Source organism: Onychostoma macrolepis, chromosome 07, assembly GCF_012432095.1.
Source record: "Onychostoma macrolepis isolate SWU-2019 chromosome 07, ASM1243209v1, whole genome shotgun sequence".
In the NCBI taxonomy this organism is placed as follows: domain Eukaryota; kingdom Metazoa; phylum Chordata; class Actinopteri; order Cypriniformes; family Cyprinidae; genus Onychostoma; species Onychostoma macrolepis.
In genome coordinates, this window is record NC_081161.1 from 23621638 (window position 1) to 23641801 (window position 20164).

A 20164-nucleotide genomic window follows, 5' to 3' on the forward strand; every position below is an offset into this window, starting at 1 on the left:
AATGGTATAAGACTTTGTTTACCTGGGTGTTTAGTCTATGAATAGCTCACCTCACCGCATGCGCGACTGAACGAATCACTCCCAGAGAAGACTCGTTCTTCCCGAGTCACATTAAAGATTCGTTCAAAATGAACGAATCGTTCAAGAATGACCAATCGCTACATTAAATTCAGATTGAACCACTGATGGCAGATGGACTATTGTGAGGATGCTTTTCATACTTTTCTGGGCCTCGACAGTGATAATTACTAGTCAATGGGACAGTCACAAACCTCCCGGTTTTCATCCAAAATATACTTAAACGACATATAATAACAGAACTTCAATCTTTGAGGATAATCCATTTTTAATAGCTTTTGTCAGCCAGCATAGCGGACGTCGGTTATCGTGAGAGGAAACCAGCTCGTCTTTGTAAACTTGTTTATCTTTACTGCCATCTTTTCTTTACTCATATCTTCATGTGCAGATATTTGGCGGACTTTTCATGCGCATGTTGCATACTATATCAGGCCTGTTCGACAAAGTTCCCACCGTATTTCGCGGGTCAGTGTGAGTGAGTGACTGTAGGGAGCGGCGCGTAATTTGTCGACGCTCCCTCACAATCCCGAGTTTTCTTCGAAGCGGCGGGGTATAAACGCGCTTGCGCCTCAGCGCTCACCGTCTCCGGCTGCATCCCCTCCTCACTCCGCTGCCGCTCCGCACACTGACTGTCCAGTCACTCTAGCACCGAGCAACAGGGAGTGTGTGTGTGATTGTGCTTCCAGCTATAAAGAACTTCATCTCCATCGCTCCGGACACACATCCGCTTCTTCATCAGCCATCCGCTGCAATTAACAGCCGGCCACAGCAACCATTTGCCATGGAGAGGAAGGTAGGACATCTACAGCAACATCATAAGAATGTCATCTGCTCCATGGAGCACTTATTAATCAACAGTGTTCAGTGTCTGCGGTCTGTTACCGTCCTGATGGTGTATAATCCGCCATCTCATCACAGACGGTCAGATTAGTGCGCATGGGAGTTTTCCGACTGGATCTAGTTTATTTGGCAATGTAAAGAGCAGAAAGATACTATATGAAGCCAGACAGAACACACGAACTAGTCCTGAATGGTGCATACGCTGCTGCACGTGTTAATCCTGTCTTCTCCATCACTGGTCTTCAGTAGGGATGGGGGTTCTTCATGAGAGGTTCAAAGCAGCACTCAAGGCTGTAGTGGAGATGTTATGAGACGTCAGATGCTCCCCTGTACTCTGCTAAGAGCCGAAGTACCTCTCAGCTTCAGTTGTTGGAGTTGCAAACATTAACTAGAAATATAAAGATGCCTTTCCTCAAAAAACACTCTTATAGACCGTGTGAATGCAGTTTGTTTGTCTTTGAGTGAAGGTATGTGATTTAACACTGGTGTGTTTGTGTAAGTGGATTAATGCTGGAATAACTAAGCTAAAGCAGTGCTAATAAAGAGGCTGTCGGCATCATTTTGTTCTTCACTAAGCTAATTGTTGTTATTTTTTTTTCTTTGTAAAGGTTCCTCTGCATTGATGGGGAACCTGGAAATATCAGGAATTTTAAAACGTATTTTCAAGCCTGCAGACATGGAAATATTTTTATTGACTTGAATATAGAAATGGCATTTTGTGAATACAGCCTCTGATTTTTTTTTTTTTATTTTTAAGATTTTATTTATTGTGATAGGATAGTTTAGAGTTGACAGGAAGCAAATTGAGAGAGAGAGAGAGAGGGGGGATGGGATCAGGAAAGCTCCTAGAGCCGGGATTCGAACTCTGGACACCCATACCACAACGTCGCTGTATGTCTGTGCGCTGCCCACAAGGCTTTCGATGCCTACTGTCTGAAATCTTTTTCAAGTAGTCATAAGCAATTGGAGAAGTCATGAAAAATGTATTTGGTGAGAAAAAAAAAAAAAAAAAGTGTTCAGGTGTATATATTATTTCATGCTCTTACACAGATTCGAACTTTCTGAATCTGAATATTTGTAATTTCCCCACGTTCAAATACTGTATATCCTTACACATATAGGCCAAGGTAATAACAGTGCAGGCTTTGCCAAGAGGTCAAATCAAATATTAATTCTATGCTATGAAGCAGCACATTATGATTGTTTAGAAACTGGTTGTTGCATTTATAAGGGTGGTAACTCGCATATGGACCCAACTTGATTGTTTCTGACTTAAATAGTTTTCTGTTTCCCTCCATAGTGATCTGAAAAATCCCCAATTTCCTTGTGATCGTGCACATACAGTAATGACTGTTTTGATGTCACTAAAAATAATTTAGATATACTGTAAAAGTAATAGTCCTATACATCTGAATTACAGTTAGCATGACTGTGTTTTTACAATAAATAGATGAAAGCACTTTTTACATTCTACAGTCAAAAGTGTAAAGGCGTATTGACATGGATGAATATGACTGGCTACATTTTTTGGGCTACAACAATTTTTATTTTCTTCACTTTTTATTATTTTATATATATTATATATATATATATTTAGGAGAGTGTTCTGATTTTTTTTCTGTCCTTCATTGCATTGGGTGCATTCTGCTTTCCACTCTTGGGTAACCTAGTTCTTAATATGTGCTTTTATTCCCCACAAGGACTGATATTATGATGCTCCATCATAATTTAGCTGTTTCTTATACAACTGGAGTGACCCTGATGTCAGTGTCTGTTCGCTCATACCAGTAAAGAGCTGGAGGTTTATAGACAATTTCCTTTGGGGGAAGGGGTCATGAGAGAAGTGTTATTTTATGAAACAGCATATATAGCATATGGCACAGATTTTTATTTATTTAACCTTTATTTAACCAGAAAAGACTCTCTGAGATTAAAAGTCTCTTTCGCAGGAGTGTCCTGGCTAAAATGGGCAGCAATACATCAGTTTCATCACAAAATATTACAACACAAACAGACTAAAGACACTTAAAAACAGTTACATATCAATGAATCAATTTCCATTTGCCGAGTAACTTTTAAAAGATTCATAAAAGGTCAGTTCCCTGTCGCATATATCTTATGTTTTGTTGCAATTTCCAAATAATATTGTAATAAAGCATTTGTGATCACAGTGTTGCGTTGCAATTCCCTCCCATTTTTGTTTTCCTCATATATCTATCTCAGATGGTTGCTGAGTAAATCACCAGAATACGACTATTTATTTATTTATTTATATTTTAATTAAGAGTATTCAGTAGTCATGCAGTACAGTTTTTTTGGGCTGTGGTGAGATGCATGCTGCTGGAATGCTCTGTAACTGTTGCATCATTTCTGCTTGGATGCACTGCAGGAACGTACACCACCATTGACTGTAGATAGGCTGAGCATGCTGGAGCACTCATATAGTGCATGTTGAGCAAATCTAACCAATGCTGCTTTCTGTGAGAGCTGAGGCTGTGCCTTTAACATTGATGGTATTTTTTGTGTCTGTATGCAGTATCTAATGTTGTATGTGAGCTTGAGTGAGCAACAGTATGGTTACTGACTGCATTCTAACGGACAAATTTATTTAAATTTTGTCATCATTTATTCAACATTGTCATTCAAACACCATAGGATTATTCTCCTTATTTTTATTTATTTATTTTGTTTTAATCATGAAGCATAAAAGAATACAATTTGATCAACCTTCATACACTACCATTTAAGTTTGCCGTCTCAGAAGTCTCTTATGTTCACAATGGCTGCGTTCATTTGATGATAAATTCAGTAAACACAGTAATACTGTGAAAATGTTTCCATTTGAACATATTTTAAAATGTAATTTATTCCTGTGATGGCAAAGGAATTTTGGAGCCACAGTCTTCCATTTTAGTTTTTCTCTTTACTCTCCCTTTTGATCAATTAATTGTGTCCTTGCTGAATAAAAGTATTGATTTCTTTAAAAGTACGTATTTAATTTCCTAAATGTTTGTGATTTATTAATGCTTTGGGGAAATGTTTATAATACACACACATTTTAGCCTAATAGCTTGTCAAAGGAATATCTCAGTCCTCATGTCTTTTACAGGGGCCATGTAAACATAAAAACAATGAAATGAAAATTCTTTACAATAAACAACACAATTGATGACTATAAAACAGTATACCCTTGGTTCCTCAAATGTTTAAAATTGTTATTTCAGGCATTTCTAAAAACCCAGCCGGGAAAGTCAACACTTTGTTTTTCTTTTTTGAAAGCACAGATTTTTCTCTATAGAAGACACAAATGAATTGGTCCCAGCAGGACACCGTTAAAGTAGTCCATATGACTACACTTCAAGTTTTTAAAGCCATTGGATAGCTTTGTGTAAGAAACAATAAGATAAAGTTGTGTAATTTTTCTATTTAAAAGCTTGATGCATTAACAGAAGTTTTTGTACTGTCAGCGAGACATCTGTTAAATGTTTTAACCTTTGGGGATTGTACACCGTGTTGTCAGATTAGCTTCAAAGTACTAAGTCAGTTGTTGCAAATGAGGACATTTTTGTAGTACTGGGTTGTAGTCTGAAGTACCAAGTCGCAGGTGTGTCTTTGAGCTCAAGGCCTTGTATTCTCTCTGGAAACAATTCCAGCGAGGCCAGCAACACTTAGAATGGATCACAGAAGTTCGCTTCAGTGCCCAGCAATCTTCTGAGAGTGAGAGAAATCCCATTAGTATTCAAGGACCCACTTTTTCTAGCTGTCACACCTCAAGAGCTTTAGGGAGAATTGGCTCTTTCATAAGTAAGACTGCAGGCAGAGAGATGAAGGGATGATTATTAAATACTCGCTTTCTTTCATTCTTTTTCCTTTTCTCCTTCACTGCCTTTCTGCAGGTCTAAATGTGAGGAATTAGAATGCTGTATTCTAGAAGGGCCTCATGTCATGCTGCCTTTTGTTCAGCTCAACAATACGTCTTTTCATTTGTTAAGACACCTGCGGTATTTGCATCTCTGATTTATATGCGTATTTGTGCTTAATCCAAGCCTGTTCGTGTATTTGAATTTTACCATTATTTTTCATTTATTTGACACACAGTGGACCCAAAAAGTATATAGAAAAGTATATATTAACAATATTAATATAACATTTATATTGTTTTGTATATTACATGTAATATATTAATGTTATGTTATCATTTCTTTTTTTTCTTTTTTTTCAATTGTGGAACAGTGATGGTTGTTATTAAAAATGAAAAGATGTTTGTCTAAAAGAGGATCTAGATGTCCTGGCCCAATACTACAACATACAAACAGAGCATAATGCTTTGCAGAACAGATTTATTTGACTTAACTTTTTTGATTTATTATTCTGCTATTTGTGAGTTATTAATATATTGTGTATATTGTTTTGTATACTATTTTAATTTTATCTTTGGATCAGTTGGTTAAAAGTAAAAATTAAAAAATAGCTTGGTTTTGCAAGAAGTTTTGCCTCTTTTGTTTGCAGATTCCACTTGGTTTGATATTTTGCAGTCTAATAGTTCCATGACATTCAAACTGTTTAAATATGACCTAAATGTCCAAGTATCCATACTTGGGGGGGCCACTGTAATTTATTTTTCTTGTATTGTATCCTTTACTTTCTGTAAGGTATTTTTTTTTTGTTTCCCGTCCCCCCCAAATACTAGGTCACTCTTTTGAAATGTCTGAGGCTTTTATGTCCGGAGAGATATGGACAATTGAGGACTTCCTTATTTGGCTGGACTGGAATGCTCTTGCAGCATTAAGGTAAAACCAGCCTTTGTAAGTGCAGAAACATTTTGCAAGCTCTTATGAGGCAGTTTGATTTGCTTATGTAAGAAATCATGGATTGTGAATGCAACCAAAAGCCAAGTAATCAGCTTGCAAGGTTAGCTTTTCTCAAATACTGTATCGATATTTATAAAAAATTCTGTTTTGTAGCTCAGTAGAGTGCCTTATGTTTTTCATAACCCTTTGCATATATACACTATTTAACAGAGTTATTATGTTTGTAATGCGCAGATGCCACCAACTGCAGCTTGGACTCTGTGGACAGTTTTAGTTCTCTAGTTTGGTCCTTGACATGTTCTTACACTGCTTTGGTCAACAATTTATACTTTTATGGTCAGTTGTAAAACCTAGAATGACTTCTCCCTTGTGAAAAAGAAACTGAGTTGTATTGAATGTGCACTTGTGTATGTCAAATCTTAAAATATATCTTTAAAATAAACTACTTGCTTGCATAATGTAATATGAAATAAAAGGCCACTTAAGTGTACTTAAAAGAGTACACTCTTCATGTTTCTCGACATACTTTAAAAAAGTTCACTTTGTAGTAATGTCAAATTAAAAGTTTTACTTCAAAGTTCATTTTAAATAATTGTTCTAATAGTATATTGTTCTGAATTTGTTGTACACTTATTTTGATGTGCTAACATACTAAAGTACTTGATTATAAGTTGAACTGTATTATGTTACTCAATATTATATTTAATATATTTTAAATGCATTTTAAAAATTGCAAAATCTTTCACTGATATATCGCTGATACCAATACTACTGATATCTATAGAAAATTGTTATTTTTTCCCTAATATTTAACCATTAACTATAGCCATTCAGCATTAGAGAGCTATCAATTTTAACATTTTAAAAATACCAGATTTGAAAAAATAACAACTTTAAGTGAACTTAAAACAATCTTTACATTAACCCATTATAATAAATGACATATTTACCTGTGCCCTTCAGAAAGTAGAAAATATACAGAAATTTAATGAAGTTATCAAACACTAAATTCTAAATTAATAATAGATGAATCCTTAAAGCTACAAAAGTTATTGTTATTTGGCTGCTATTACTTTAAGAGCTGCCGCTGCTGAATGTGATGCGGATCTGACACACATGCTCGTAGTTTCATTCACAATTTAATATGAAATGATACAGGCATAGCGTACACCGCCCTATTTGTGCATGCAATTGAAGCATGCATGCATGCAATGAGCACAGTATAACGGCTGACAGGACAGGAAAAATTAGTTTTTACTGACATGTGGCCTGACAACATCTCATTTCACTGTTGTTCTGCTGAAGCTTGTTTGACCAGCGCCTGGCGCTGAGGCAAAGTGGAGTGCGCTTCTGAAAAGTCTCCCCTTTGATGTGGTCAAAAATATGTTCTGCATTCACATAAACACAATTCTTGTCAAGAAAAAAAGAGACAGAAGCAGCAGTTGTGAGTTGGGTGGGCGACTCTAGTTCTGCCCCTGTGTTAATTGCATTAAATATTTTTAATGGCGTTAAACTGGGAAAAATAATCGCATGCATTTGCTAATTTTGACAGCACTAGTAATTAAAAATATATTTAAAAACGTGACATGCAACTTTCAATATAAATTATATTAAAGCTTATTTTATAAATGCTTGTCAGTACATTCGACTTGAACCAGATTGCATATGAGACATAAAGTTGTACTTAAGCCCTGTTTAATGGGTCAGAAAATCAATCAAAAGTTCAGCCAGCTGCATTTAATGTAAATATAAGCTATGCTACATTTTTAAATGCATTTAACATGAAATGAAGTGTTTTTAAAAAAGTATTTTAAAATGTATTATGTAATAAGTTTTTTTTTTTTAAAGTATGCTTAAGTGTAGTTCCTTTTCACAAGGGCTAAAAAAAATGTCCACTTAGAAGCATAATTATGAAAAGTATAATTGCATCTTAAAACACCGCAGCAATTATTATAATAAAAGGTTACGTTTTATTATCAATAATAATTTATTTATTTTCATGAGAAACAAATTTGGGCAGTCACTGACAGACAGTCGAGTTCAGTTGCGCCCTTAAAACTAGATGTCCCTGGTTGTATCACTGTCCTGCGTGAAGGGTATTCAGTTCAGAGCCAAACAACCCCTATATTGATTGTTGATATTCTGATTACACTGATTACAGCACTGGCCTTATGTGTAATTACAGGTGAATTTCTCTGAGTTTAAGTCTGTGGCTGCTGTGCGGTGGGCCTCAGTACTTTCTCTCAGCACACATCTCTTTAAAGTCCTGGACTCAGAAGGGGCTCAAATGTGAGGCAGGGTGGTCTGTGGTGCAGTGTGCCGCTCTGCCTGACTACGGTGCTTTCTGGTCGTCTCTGAGACAGACTGTCTGGGTTACAGAGAGCTGACCCATTTTTATAGCGGAAAGGCTCAATATCCCATTTAGTGCTTCCCCCACCACCCGAGTGAGCGAGGGGAAAAGAGAGAGAGAGAGAGAGAGAGAGAGAGTCTAGGTTAGCTGAATGGCTTGTTATTGTGTTAATCCATACTGAATTGGCATCTGACACATGGAGTTGATGCCTTTAAAGCTGATTGGGTGCTTTTCGGATGTTCCGTGTTTCTGTTATGCAATCAAAGGACATGAATGTTCACCTTTGTGCTGTAATATGTAAATTTGAAAGGCGTTCTTTATAGCAGGCTCAATTCAACCCTCGCTGTCTCTGGCCTCATTCTGTCCATCCTCTCTCTCTGTCCACATACACAGAATGAGAATGAAGGATGTAGGTTAAAGAGACACGGAAGTACAGTATTTGTGTATGTATATGGGTTGATCAAGAGGAACAGATATGAGATAGAGGGAAATAAAAGAAACACATTATCTGTTTCATGTTCTGGTAGTTTTGCTTATATTGCATTGCTCTATTTTCAGTTGTGTGCAATGCAATACAATACATGCACAACATTTAACATATTTTACAATGTGTTATACACTACTGTTCAAAAGTTTAAGGTCAGTAAAATTTTCAATGTTTCTGAAAAGTTATGCTCACTGAGGCTGCCTTTGTTTAATCAAAAATACAGTAAAAGCAGTAATATTGTGAAGTATTAAAATTTAAAATAAGTTTTCTATTTTAATATATTTTAAAAAGCAATTTATTTCTGTGATTGCAGAGCAGAATTTTCAGCAGCCATTACTGCAGTCTTCAACATTATATGATTTATGAATATGATTAGGTGCTCAAGAAACATTTCTTATAAGTGTTGAAAACAGTTGTGCTGCTTAATATTTTTGATACCTTTGATACATTTTATCAGCATTCTTTGATTAATAGAAAGTTCAAAAGAGCAGCATTTATTTGAAATAATAATAAAAAATATATATAAATGTCATCACTGTCACTTTTGATCAATTTATGCCTCTTGGCTTATAAAATGTATTTTAAAATGTTTTCTTTCAAAAAAAAAACCTTACTGACTATACTTTTGATTGCGTGTATCATAAGGTATCAAGTTATATTAAATTAATTAAAGAGTTTGCTAGTTCTAAAAACAAACAGACAGTCTAAGGAATTCTCTTTATAATTATTTAAAAATGTATGATTGTAAGATTAAAAAAATAAGACTATATATGTAAACAACTTAATTGTTTTACATTTGTTGTTTATCACATTTATATTCATAAGCTGCAGCTATCATCAGCTATGTAATATTAGTTACAATTTAAGAGAACAGTTTGTCCTGAAACTATTGTGGATCCCAAATGAGACATTTATTTATTTTAAGATGAGAACAGTTCTTCTGGTTTTGCCAAGAACTCTAGAAGACAGTGGACCGAGATGTTTAGTCAGTCCAACACAAAATCCTGCTGCCTTTAATATTTTCTGCATTTCTCCATGAAAGCATGTTCTTGCAAATTAACAATGTCTTTGTAGCAAATCTCTAGTTTTGTTGTTTCAGGTTTACTTCTATTCTTTTATTCTTTGTTGATTTGAATATTAAATTTTCCAAATGCTCAAACTCAAGTGCATAGTTTGGAACATCAGTTTAAACACAGTAATTTATAGTACTTTCTGCAGCAAATATAGCAAATAACAGCTTAAATGTTATTACTTTCACTGTAATCCAGAATCACATTAAATTAGCTTTGGTCTTTAAATGAAAAGGGTAGCTTGCTTTTTATTTTCAAATTGTCTGTTTGGCTTAGCTACTGACTACTTTGCCAAGAGTGCATTTAGTCTGAAAACGGACCACCCAGGATACAAGCTTTTGATATATGAACATTCAGAAAGTTTGTATACTTGAAGGAGGCTAAGCTGAATCAAGAAAGCTGTCATATCTTCATTGAGTTATTGTGCTGCTTGATTTACTGATATATGAAACAGCATTTTATGATTCAAGAAAAGTTCCTAGCTTGTTTTAAATGTATATTATTGGAGTTTTTTTTTTTATTAGTTTTTTAATCTGTATGATTCAATATTTGGTCTTTGATTGTTCATGCTCATTCCCCTCTTTTTCCTCCTCCGTTACCTAATCTGTACGTAAAAACGTGTTTTAGGAGTTAAATGATTCACTCTGTCTCTGTCTGTATCTCAAACTTCCATGATCCCCAGATTCGCTGTTTAGGGCCAGCTCTGGGCGATGAGAATGTGATGCCTCTGTGCTTTGGCACATTGATTAGTGTCAATCGTTTCATTGGGAGGCGTATACAGACCTCTGCAGGAGAAACCTAAAACTGCAGCTTGAGGTCAAACTGTCCCGCAGTCTCCAACAATAGACACAGACACACACAATCTCTCTCCTTACCCCACACAACTCCCCCACCCCCTTCACCTCCCAGTCAATGGGACCTGAGCATTTGGCAGAGTTGTAATGGGAAAAGGGAGACTTGGTGGGGGCTAAAAGGGGTACTAAGACCACCACATCTTTTCAGCTCTTTGATGAGATGCTTTTGTAGAACTACATCCTGAAATGGGGTGATCAAAAATAAAATGGGCTCACAATGCCACATAAAAAAAGTTTTGTTTTTTTTCTCTCCCAGGCAAAAACAGGACCTGCTCTCAATGTTTTTTTTTTTTTGAGCATTGTAATCGTATGTGACTGCTGGTCATTTCTTTTTTACACATCGCCACTTCTCTCATCTGACCACAAAATCACTTCCCACACCACAATTGGTCATTTTTATGATTTTTGGCAGACTCTAGAGTCCAGACATGCTTTTGTTTTGAGTAACTGTTTCCATTGTGCCACTCTCCCATAAAGGCCTGTGTTACACGGAGATGTTTGACTGATGTACCTTATTCTCAGTCTCTCTGGGATCTTTTATAAATTTCCTTCTTGTTAATGCACAGAGTTTTGATGAATAACCTTTAGACACTTTTTGATTATTCAACACACAGTGGCCACTTGTATCCAAACCTTTGGGTATTTTCCTAATTTAGGCATTTGGTTTGGATTGCGTAAAGGTGTTTAGTCTTCATATTCCAGCTCTCCATCAGAATCATAGCATGAATATTGATATTTATTTATTAACTTTGGAGTTTTCAGCCAGACAATGTGGTCATAATTTTTGTGATTCACAGGTTGTAGCCAGTAGTTTGTCAGTTATGGCCTTGTTAGGGCAATTTCTCTACATCTGTGTAAACTGTGTAAAGTTTCTGCAACACTGAATGCTTATTTAAACAGCATATTTTTAGTGTTGTTTTCAGATGTCAAAACACAGGGCTAACAATTGAACTTCAGTGTAACAAAATATCAGAGAAAATTAAATTCTTTTTGTCAGTCTATTAAGTTTTTAAGGCATTATTTAACTATTTGACACTTGATTATTTTAACATTTCTGGTTTTGCTTGATTCACTGTTGAGTGTTATTCCAATCCATGTATTGGAATCGTATTAAATCCATGTCTTGACAGATGCTCCTAACTTGAAGGCTTCAGGTGTAAAGGTTTTCAGCTGTCATGTGCCAATTACCACACAATGAAATTTGTTATTTAAAACATCTCGTGAATAATTTAGCATTCACTGCTCTTTTAGAGTTTAGCAAATGGGAAGTCAAGGGGGATGGGAGATGACTTGTGGCTGGGAGGAATTTTTGTGGTAAGCCTCCTCCACTAAGCTATTTTCAGAAACCCGCCATTAGTGACTATTTCAAGTAAAATGTATTTAACAATTTTATTTAATAAAAAAAAAAAAAATTGATTTAATTAACCTTTTTGGTTTGTTTTGAGGGGGTAAAAAAAACAATATTTAGGTTAGTGGTCAAAAAATAAGGGTTTCTCAGTGCTCAGTTTTTAAATTATTACCCTCAGTTCTAAATATGCCTAAACCTAAAGTGGGGCGACATTTTAGCACCTTCACATGTTAATATAAAACAACATGATTTAGCACTAACAGAGTGCTGTTTTACTGAATAAAAGTGTTGTTTTTACACTGTACATGAGGTAACAGTATATTATAAGCCATCCACAATCCTTTTGTTTGACAGTGACATAGACAAAGCAATTTCTTTAGGACTTTCTTTCTTCTGAGGAACACAGAGAAAATATTTTGAAAAATGTTGGACCCCACTGACGTCAGTGTATGGACAGAGAACACAGACATTCTTCAAAATATCCTCCGTTATGTTCCACAGAAGAAAAAAGTCATACAGGTTTGGAACAACATGAAGGTGAGTAAATGATGACAGAATGTTCATTTTTATATGTTCTTTTTAACAAAGAAAATCTTTATTTTTGAAGTCATTTTTGAATGTGACATTTAAAAAAATAATAATAAAAAATTACTTGCGTCAATCAGTGTATAAAAGTGAAGTTTTGACTGAAACATTTTAATAATTTGTAGGGAAAATAGACTGTGCTTCAAGTGCTGAATAATAACTAAAAGTAAATGTAATTACATGCCCATGACCAAATAATAGGTAAAATAGCTCAGAAACAGTATTTCCAGTTCAGAAAATATGGTTAATATTTGTTATAACTGGATTGATCATTAAGAAAATTAACAGGTACCACTTATGTGCTCTGTGCATAGAAATAGCTTAGACATTTTTATAAAGAAGTGTAGCTGGATGGTAGATGATATTTACTTTAATTCATGTTGTTAGTTCATAGGTTTGAAGTCATGGGGAAAATCAGGCACATGGAGGTTTGAGGAACTGACTCATCAAATGAGTAAGAGAATGAGACGACAACTGAATCAGAATCAAACTCCGAATCAGATTAATTGCCAAGTATGTTTACACACATCTTGGTGAAGCTTACAAAAACCGTAAAACACATAATAAATGGGGGTATTGTGCAACAGACTTCCTATTCTGGCCTCGACGCTTTGATTTAGTTGATAGTTGATTACGATAAAAGTCCATAAATATCGCCCTCGGTTCATACTGATGTTAACACTTTCTCCAACAAGTGGATGCGATAAGACCTGTTTTCTGCTTTGGTCAGGTGATGTTCGACATACACCCCATAAAACTAGTCAATCAACATATGAAGTGTTCAGATGCAAAAGCCTCTTAAGTGCCATTTGAATTTCTTTTTCTAAAATTAGCATTTTTATCAGGCTCCTATGTGTAGGTTCAGTAATTTCATTTTAATGGCAATGAATATGTTTTTTAAATTGCCATTAAAGTGAAAAAACTGAACATAAACCTAGGAGCCTGAGAAAGATACTAATTTTAGAAGAAAATTTCAGACGGCTTTTGCATCTGGACTCTTCATATGCACACAATAGACAAGAGAGACAAAATATGTTTGTACAAAATAATCTTGTTAAATAAAAGTATAGTGTATTGGATATTGCACAATGGGAAGATCCTGGAGTTATTTTAACTGTTTGTTCATTATCACTGATGGTGAGTGATGGCTTTAAAACCCACATTTTTAACACCATAATCCATTAATACAGTAAAATTCATCTAACAGAAAGAGAAGACCAGGAAATTATTGAAGGTATTAGTATTTAATTGCGACAGACAGCAAATGAAGATTCTCAATATGACAGGTAGAGTAAAAAAATCAACCTTCAGTGCTCTCTGAGCCTGTTTTTTATTTATTTATTTTTTTCCCACCTCAATATAAAACCAGGCAGCTTTTCCTCACTGCTGCTGCTTTAAGAAACCTCCCTCCATTTTTTTTTTTTGAGAATGAGCAGCGTATTCCAAGCATTGCTGGGTTTGACTGCAGCAAAGGACAGGAGAGAAAGCAGTAGTGAAGGCAGAGGAGGAGGGGTTTGGTTAGCGGCGAGACTAACTACACCGCAGCAGGGCTGCGAGCGACCAGTCAGCGAGCATTCCCTTATCTACCAATGGAATGCAACAGCTGCAGCAGCCTGTGAGCGTGTGCTTTTCAGTCAGTGTATTTGTAAAAGGGGGAGGGGGGGATGGTCATGGTGGGCCAGCAGGAACCCCCCTGAAAGACCCCCAACTCTCAACCCCCCACGTTCTCTCGCAGCCGGGCTCCTGAAAGGCAGCTCAACCAAACGCAAGCGTGAGAGACACAGAGAGAGCGAGAGACTCGACAGGGCAGCACACTCCGAGACGGAGAGAGAGAGAGAGAGAGAGAGAGAGAGAAAGCAGAAAGTAAGGGAAGTGGAGCAGGGAGCCTCGGAGGGGGGTTGAGGAGGTGAGCGAAGGGTGAAAAGGAAGAGAGGCGAGGGAGAGGGAAAGACAAAAGAGAGGGAGAACCAGAGTGGAGGGAGACCAGAGGGAAATGGCTTCGGAGGAGACCGCTGGAGGAGCTCGCAAAGCCACCAAGAGCAAACTATTTGAGTTCCTCGTCCATGGAGTGGTACGTACCCTCTCGGCGCGTGTGTGTGTGTGTGTGTGTGTGTTTGAGCTCAGCTACAGACACAGCCCGTGCGTTTGACTGATAGCGGTGAACGCTGTCCATATGAAGGTTATTTCCAGTCCTCCGGATCCCGGCCCCTCGCCGCTCTTCTTTTTGAAGCGGAGACGGGGGAGAAGAGGCGAATGAGGGAGATGAGCATGTAAGAAAAAAAAGAGCGAGACGGATTTGTGAACGTGAAAGAAAGGCCAAAGGTAGCCACTTGGTCACTGGAGGCTGCATGCGTTTGGCAGTGTGCCTAAGGTGACGGGCGCTTTCATTCAAAACACAAGCCGCTCTGTGACTAAACACACTGTTATTACAACTCCAAGAACACATCAAGTGCCTCGGATAACATCTACTATGTAGATTAGCCTGTCTGTTGTCATGTCATTCATTATAAATTCAAGCTAGTCTTAGAGCCAAAGGATGCACTAGTAGCGAGAAGTAATTATTACTACTAATAGCACTGTAACACGGACTGCTGTTTCTCATATGACACTATTCAAGCTTTGATGCAGAAGAGGCTGTAAAGATCCACTTATTGTCTAAACCTTTGTGTACTTACAGTACAGTAGCGGTGTAATCTTTTATTTATGATTAGCAGGGCTTTGTCTAGCCAGAGCAGATCAATCCGAAGTAAAAAGCAGTTTGTAGTGAGCATAATGCACAAAACTGCATTTTCATTCCTTGTTGCTTTTTTGTTGTCTATTAGTTCTTGATTTTCATGTGTTTCTTGTGCTCTCTGTATTTTATTCTTGATACAATTTCTTGTTTCTGTAAAGCGACTGGGTTTTAAAAAGGTGCTATGTTAATAATAATTATTATTATCACATGTATGGCAGACTATGATATTATTTCATTATTCTTCATTATTTGGTGTCTATGTTTGATTGTGTCTATTTCTTTTACTTTTAAGTTTTCATGTTTTTTAGTATATTATTGAGATACAGAGATTATTCAGCCACTGTGAGATACATTTTCATTTAAAAGTTTAGGCTCAGGAAGATTCTTTTAATAAATGAAGACTTTAATTAATAAAGGATTGACAAAAAAATGACAGTAAAGACATTCGTAAAAGATTGTGAAATAAATTCTGTTCTTTTTTATTTTCTATTCAGCAAGGAATACTATAAATGTTTCGCCACAAAAAACATGGATAATTATATTATCTACAGTGTATCAGAATGATTTCTGAAGGATCATATGAATCTGAAGACTGGAGTAATGGCTGCTGAAAATTAACATCAGAGGAATAAATTACATCTTAAAATAACATTAAAATGGTAAACAGTTCAATTAAATATATATATTTTTTTGAGCAAATAAATGCACCCTTGGTGAGCATAAGAGACTTCTATCCAAAACAAAAACCTTTAAGTCTTTTGAACGGTAGTGTATAAGTTCCTTGGTTAATAGTTCATTCTAGTATGTGCTTGTGTTTTATTTTCTTTTGTAACTGAAGACTTTCAGTAATGGTCTTGGATTGCTTCATAAACAACCTTTTGTTCACTATTTGCCTCAGTTCTGCATTAAGCTGCTTTAACTTCACATAACAACACATAAATGCTGAGTTTGGATGATGAATGAAGAAAATGATGGTGTTGCCTCTGCAGACTAATTAACCTTGACGAAGCACTGATTGTTCCTGGGCAAATGTTTCCCACTCCTTGTTTTGGCTTCATCTCCTTTTATGTCCTCTCCAATGCCTGTGTTCTTCTCCTCTGTGTCTTCTATGTTTCTTTCTGGACTCTGAATTACTCCCAGCCTGACCTTTGCTATTGTTCACCTTACTGCTTCTCAGTCTGAAGCCTGGCACATGAAAGTTATACTGTATATTCTTTGTTGCATGACATTGTATGTTTGAACCGCAAGAATGTGGTGCTTCAGCCTTGTTCCCAAGGCAAGGAACAGTACGTGCACATCAAGGTTTGCAATTAAGTAACCGTTTAAACAGCCGCTAGTATGAGTGAAACGAGTACTCCAAGTTTGTTTTGTAGGGAAGGAAATCTGTACAGTAACTGTAACCATCTCTTGTTTTAGAAAACTTGGCTTGATATAGAGTATTTTGTCTCACTTGTGCTTAGACAATGACTTGATTGGTAGTTTTATGCATATTCTGTTTCGGTCCTCCTTATTTTCTTTTTGATCTCTGTTTCCAGGCGTTTAGTTTAGGCTCAATGTTGAGTTCAGATTAGGTGTCGCGGTTTCAGTGTTTCTCTTATTCACTTTACTGGTAATCTGTTTTATTTGCTGCTCCTCTGTCAGGCGCAAAATAAAACACACAATCTTGGTTAATGACAGACTCAGTCTTACTGTGTAACTGTGTGGATAAATAAAGATGACCTAAAGGTCGTTTCACTCTAGGAGCGGAAACTCTCATTCCAGTTCACTTTAAACAAAGCAAACTTACTACCATGGTAAAATACAGCGAGATGAGGAGTAACAGTATTTTTACACATTACGTATCGGTTGTACTGTAATACACTGTTTGAAAATAACAAAACAAGAATGGGTCCAACCACTACGACTTTTACCCTATTTTGTTTGTTGCTTCAAAGAACAAATCATATTGTGAAACACTGCAATATGATTTTAAAACCATCCAGTGTGCCTTCCTTCTGTTCTGTGTATTAATATGCACAAATTTATGTCATTCTGAATTAATCTGATTTTATATTCTGAAAGTTATGTTTATATTAACACTAAACTTTGTAATCAGACACGCATATTTGTTTCCACTGACTAGTTTCTAAGACATTGCCTAAGACATAGGCAAGATGTAAATAAACACACACAAGTAGTTGGATTCAAGGGTTTACGCAGCTAAAATGTTACTATTAAAATCCGAACCGTCCCTTTAAAAAAAAAAAAATTAATTTCAAACAAGCTCAATTGGATGGACTGAAGTGTTTACTTAAATTTTCGATCTGATTATTCGTTGCTATGTAAACATTTTCAGTAACGCATGGAAAGCACAGGAGTCAAATAATGTCATCTGTCCAATCAGATGTCTGTGCAGTTGTCAGCAAGCAAAGAAACTCCAGAGGGACGAGCGTGTTCTTGAGCAAAAAGTTGTTGTTTATCAGCAGGAATCGAGCAGAAGTGCTCATCAGTCAAAGCTGATTGACAGCACAAACACTGCCACTCTCTCTGAAGTGCAAATCCACTTGGTGTGACTGCTGGAAAATATTCCAAATAAAAAATTTTCCTTCCTACCTGCATCCAAATTTATATTCAAAGTGGTTTGTGAACAAAGCAGCCACACAGAGAGAGACAGCAAAGGACAGTAATTGTTTAAACTATTTTAAGTGGTACATTTCAGGATTATTGAAATGTTCAATTTTTTGTTCATGCGCAAACCCACTATTCTGATAACAAAAGGAATCTGATGAAAGGCTCTTTTATTCCTCTCTAGCTATCAAACGTGATCATTTTTCCTGCTGGTCAGTTTTTTCCTGTGTTAATGTGACGGTAAGACAGCTCAACAGCAGACAAAGACAGTTAAAAGCATCTGGCAGCACATCAGACTGAGACAGAGAAAGTGTTTATCTGCAGTGTTCAGAGAATAACAGAAATGTTACACCTGCAAGTGTGTGGCCTTATCGAATGCTAAATATCTCATTGTAAGTCATTGTCTTTCATTAGCCTGCAACTCAATGCTCTCTGCACAGCCTGCTCTTATTTCACAACAGTCTAGAGTTCACTTCATCAATCTCCTGACCTGCAGACATAACACAGCTCAAGCCCACGTGAGGTACATCATTAGTGGGTACATCACAATCACTTCCTTTGTATAAATTAAACACAAAACCACCCAAAATCAGCAGTTAGTTGTTATCTCACACGTTTGTTCCACATTCCACATCTGCAGCAGTTCAGTGTGAGCCCTTCCTGTTTAACCGAAGTGCATAAATGAGGTTTCTCACACCGCAGCCACAAGGTGAACGTAATCGTGTTTAACATAACTATGTCAAAGAGTTAGTTCACACCATTAGAAACGGAGCTTGACAGATTCAGATCTTCTCTCGTGGTTCTTTGGCGACTTTGTATACACACAAAATGCATTTGTGCTTTGGGAAATGCAAGATGCGGTCAGTGGAGTCTCAAGGCGTGTTTTTTAAAAGTTGAACTCATTCAAAGACTTGAGTGCAATTAAAAACACCCCTGTCTAGTGCAGGGGTGTCAAACTCAGTTCCTGGTGGGTCGGAGCCCTGCAGAGTTTAGATGCAACCCTAATTAAACACACACCTGATCTAGCTAATCAATTCCTTCAGGCTTATTTGAAAACGAGGTGGTTTGTGTGTTGGAGCAGGGTTGGAAATAAACTAGTTTGACACCCTGGTCTAGTACATATTTACATAGAAAAATTGGTCATTTATTGGTTATAAAATTGGTTTTTACTTTTAAGACTATGAATCCGAATTTGAAGAAAATGTTTCTCACAGTCAACTGAAAAGACAACAGCCTCCTTTGATTATAATTAATGTTAGTGAATTTGATTTGGTTATTGTGGTATGAATGATTCATCCTGTTCTTTTGACCACTGTCTGTGTATTTGTGTGTTTGCTCTGTCACTGCCAGCACCATGATCCTAACCCTCTGCTTTCTTTCTTTCTAAAGAAAATCCTGTCCATCTTATTGGCTGTTTCTTCATGTTGTGTAGTATCATAGCAAACTTAATCTTTCATCCATCAGTTGTATTGTCTCACTCCTTCACTCCCAGTGCACCCATCAGGTCTGTCATTCTCAATAACATCTTCATTTGTCTTGTCTTGGCAGCCATATATTGGAGGCTATATTATGTCACTCTATTATCAATTACTTCAGCAGATAGCTTAGGCTGCGACTTTAATACCAGGGAAAAAAAACCTGTAATAATAGCCCCCCTGATTTTTGTCTTCCCAGTTGTATTAGTAGCCAAGAAAATACGTATTGTTTTTCATGTCATGTTTCAAAGCAGCTACATCTCTAGTATCTCTTTAATATGTGATGTATCTCTGTACTTGATGCTAAATTCTGTGGACTATTTATGTTACTCTAACATATTGGCAACACCATTTTTGTTATTAGTTTGTCTGTTTTATTTATTGACCAGTTCAACAATTCCTGTAATTTCAATAAAAATTAAGTTGTTTTAATGTTATTTTTCCATAAATAAAACCATTGCTTATTCTGATGTAATTAGAGTAGCAACCATTAAATTGCATCTAAAAGTTAAATAGCATGAGTTTGTATGAGACAAAGTTGAAACGCTTACCATCTGTTCTCAGGAGAGACATTTATGCACAAGTGTGACTCGAGTTTATTCTTTCAAAGTCATTTGTTCACTGTCCTGAACTGTTGTATGTGTGACCTTTTGTGTGTGGTGTCACAAGTGTTGAATAGATTGCACTTGAGTTGTGTGTGCAGTTGCTGCTGCTGTTAAGGAAAGCAACAGCTGCTGTTGTACTAGTAAGTTACTGTAGGTCTAACAGTGGCAGATATTTACATCTTCGCCTAACTTAACCTAAACACAAATGGGCACATATTCTTTTCATTTCCATTTTAAATTATTTTTAAGGAAACTATTTATAACTTATTGTTATTTATGTGTATGTTTATAAAGCATCATTATACCGATTCACCATATAT

At 36.4% G+C, this 20164-nt stretch overlaps 1 protein-coding gene across 3 annotated transcripts in view; it reads left to right on the forward strand.

Annotated features, from left to right (window-relative positions):
- Window positions 1-180: 180 nt before the first annotated feature.
- The window catches only part of smarcd3b (SWI/SNF related, matrix associated, actin dependent regulator of chromatin, subfamily d, member 3b), a 38737-nt gene continuing 18753 nt past the window's right edge, over window positions 181-20164 (forward strand). Inside the window, exon 1 of one of the 3 annotated variants that reach the window (XM_058783380.1) lies at window positions 181-871. In XM_058783380.1, the coding sequence (XP_058639363.1) occupies window positions 860-871 (12 nt within the window). In that variant the 5' untranslated portion in view covers window positions 181-859. Of the gene's footprint in view, window positions 872-13936; window positions 14495-20164 lie in introns of those variants that run through there. The other 2 variants (XM_058783379.1, XM_058783381.1) reach the window with 2 other exon arrangements.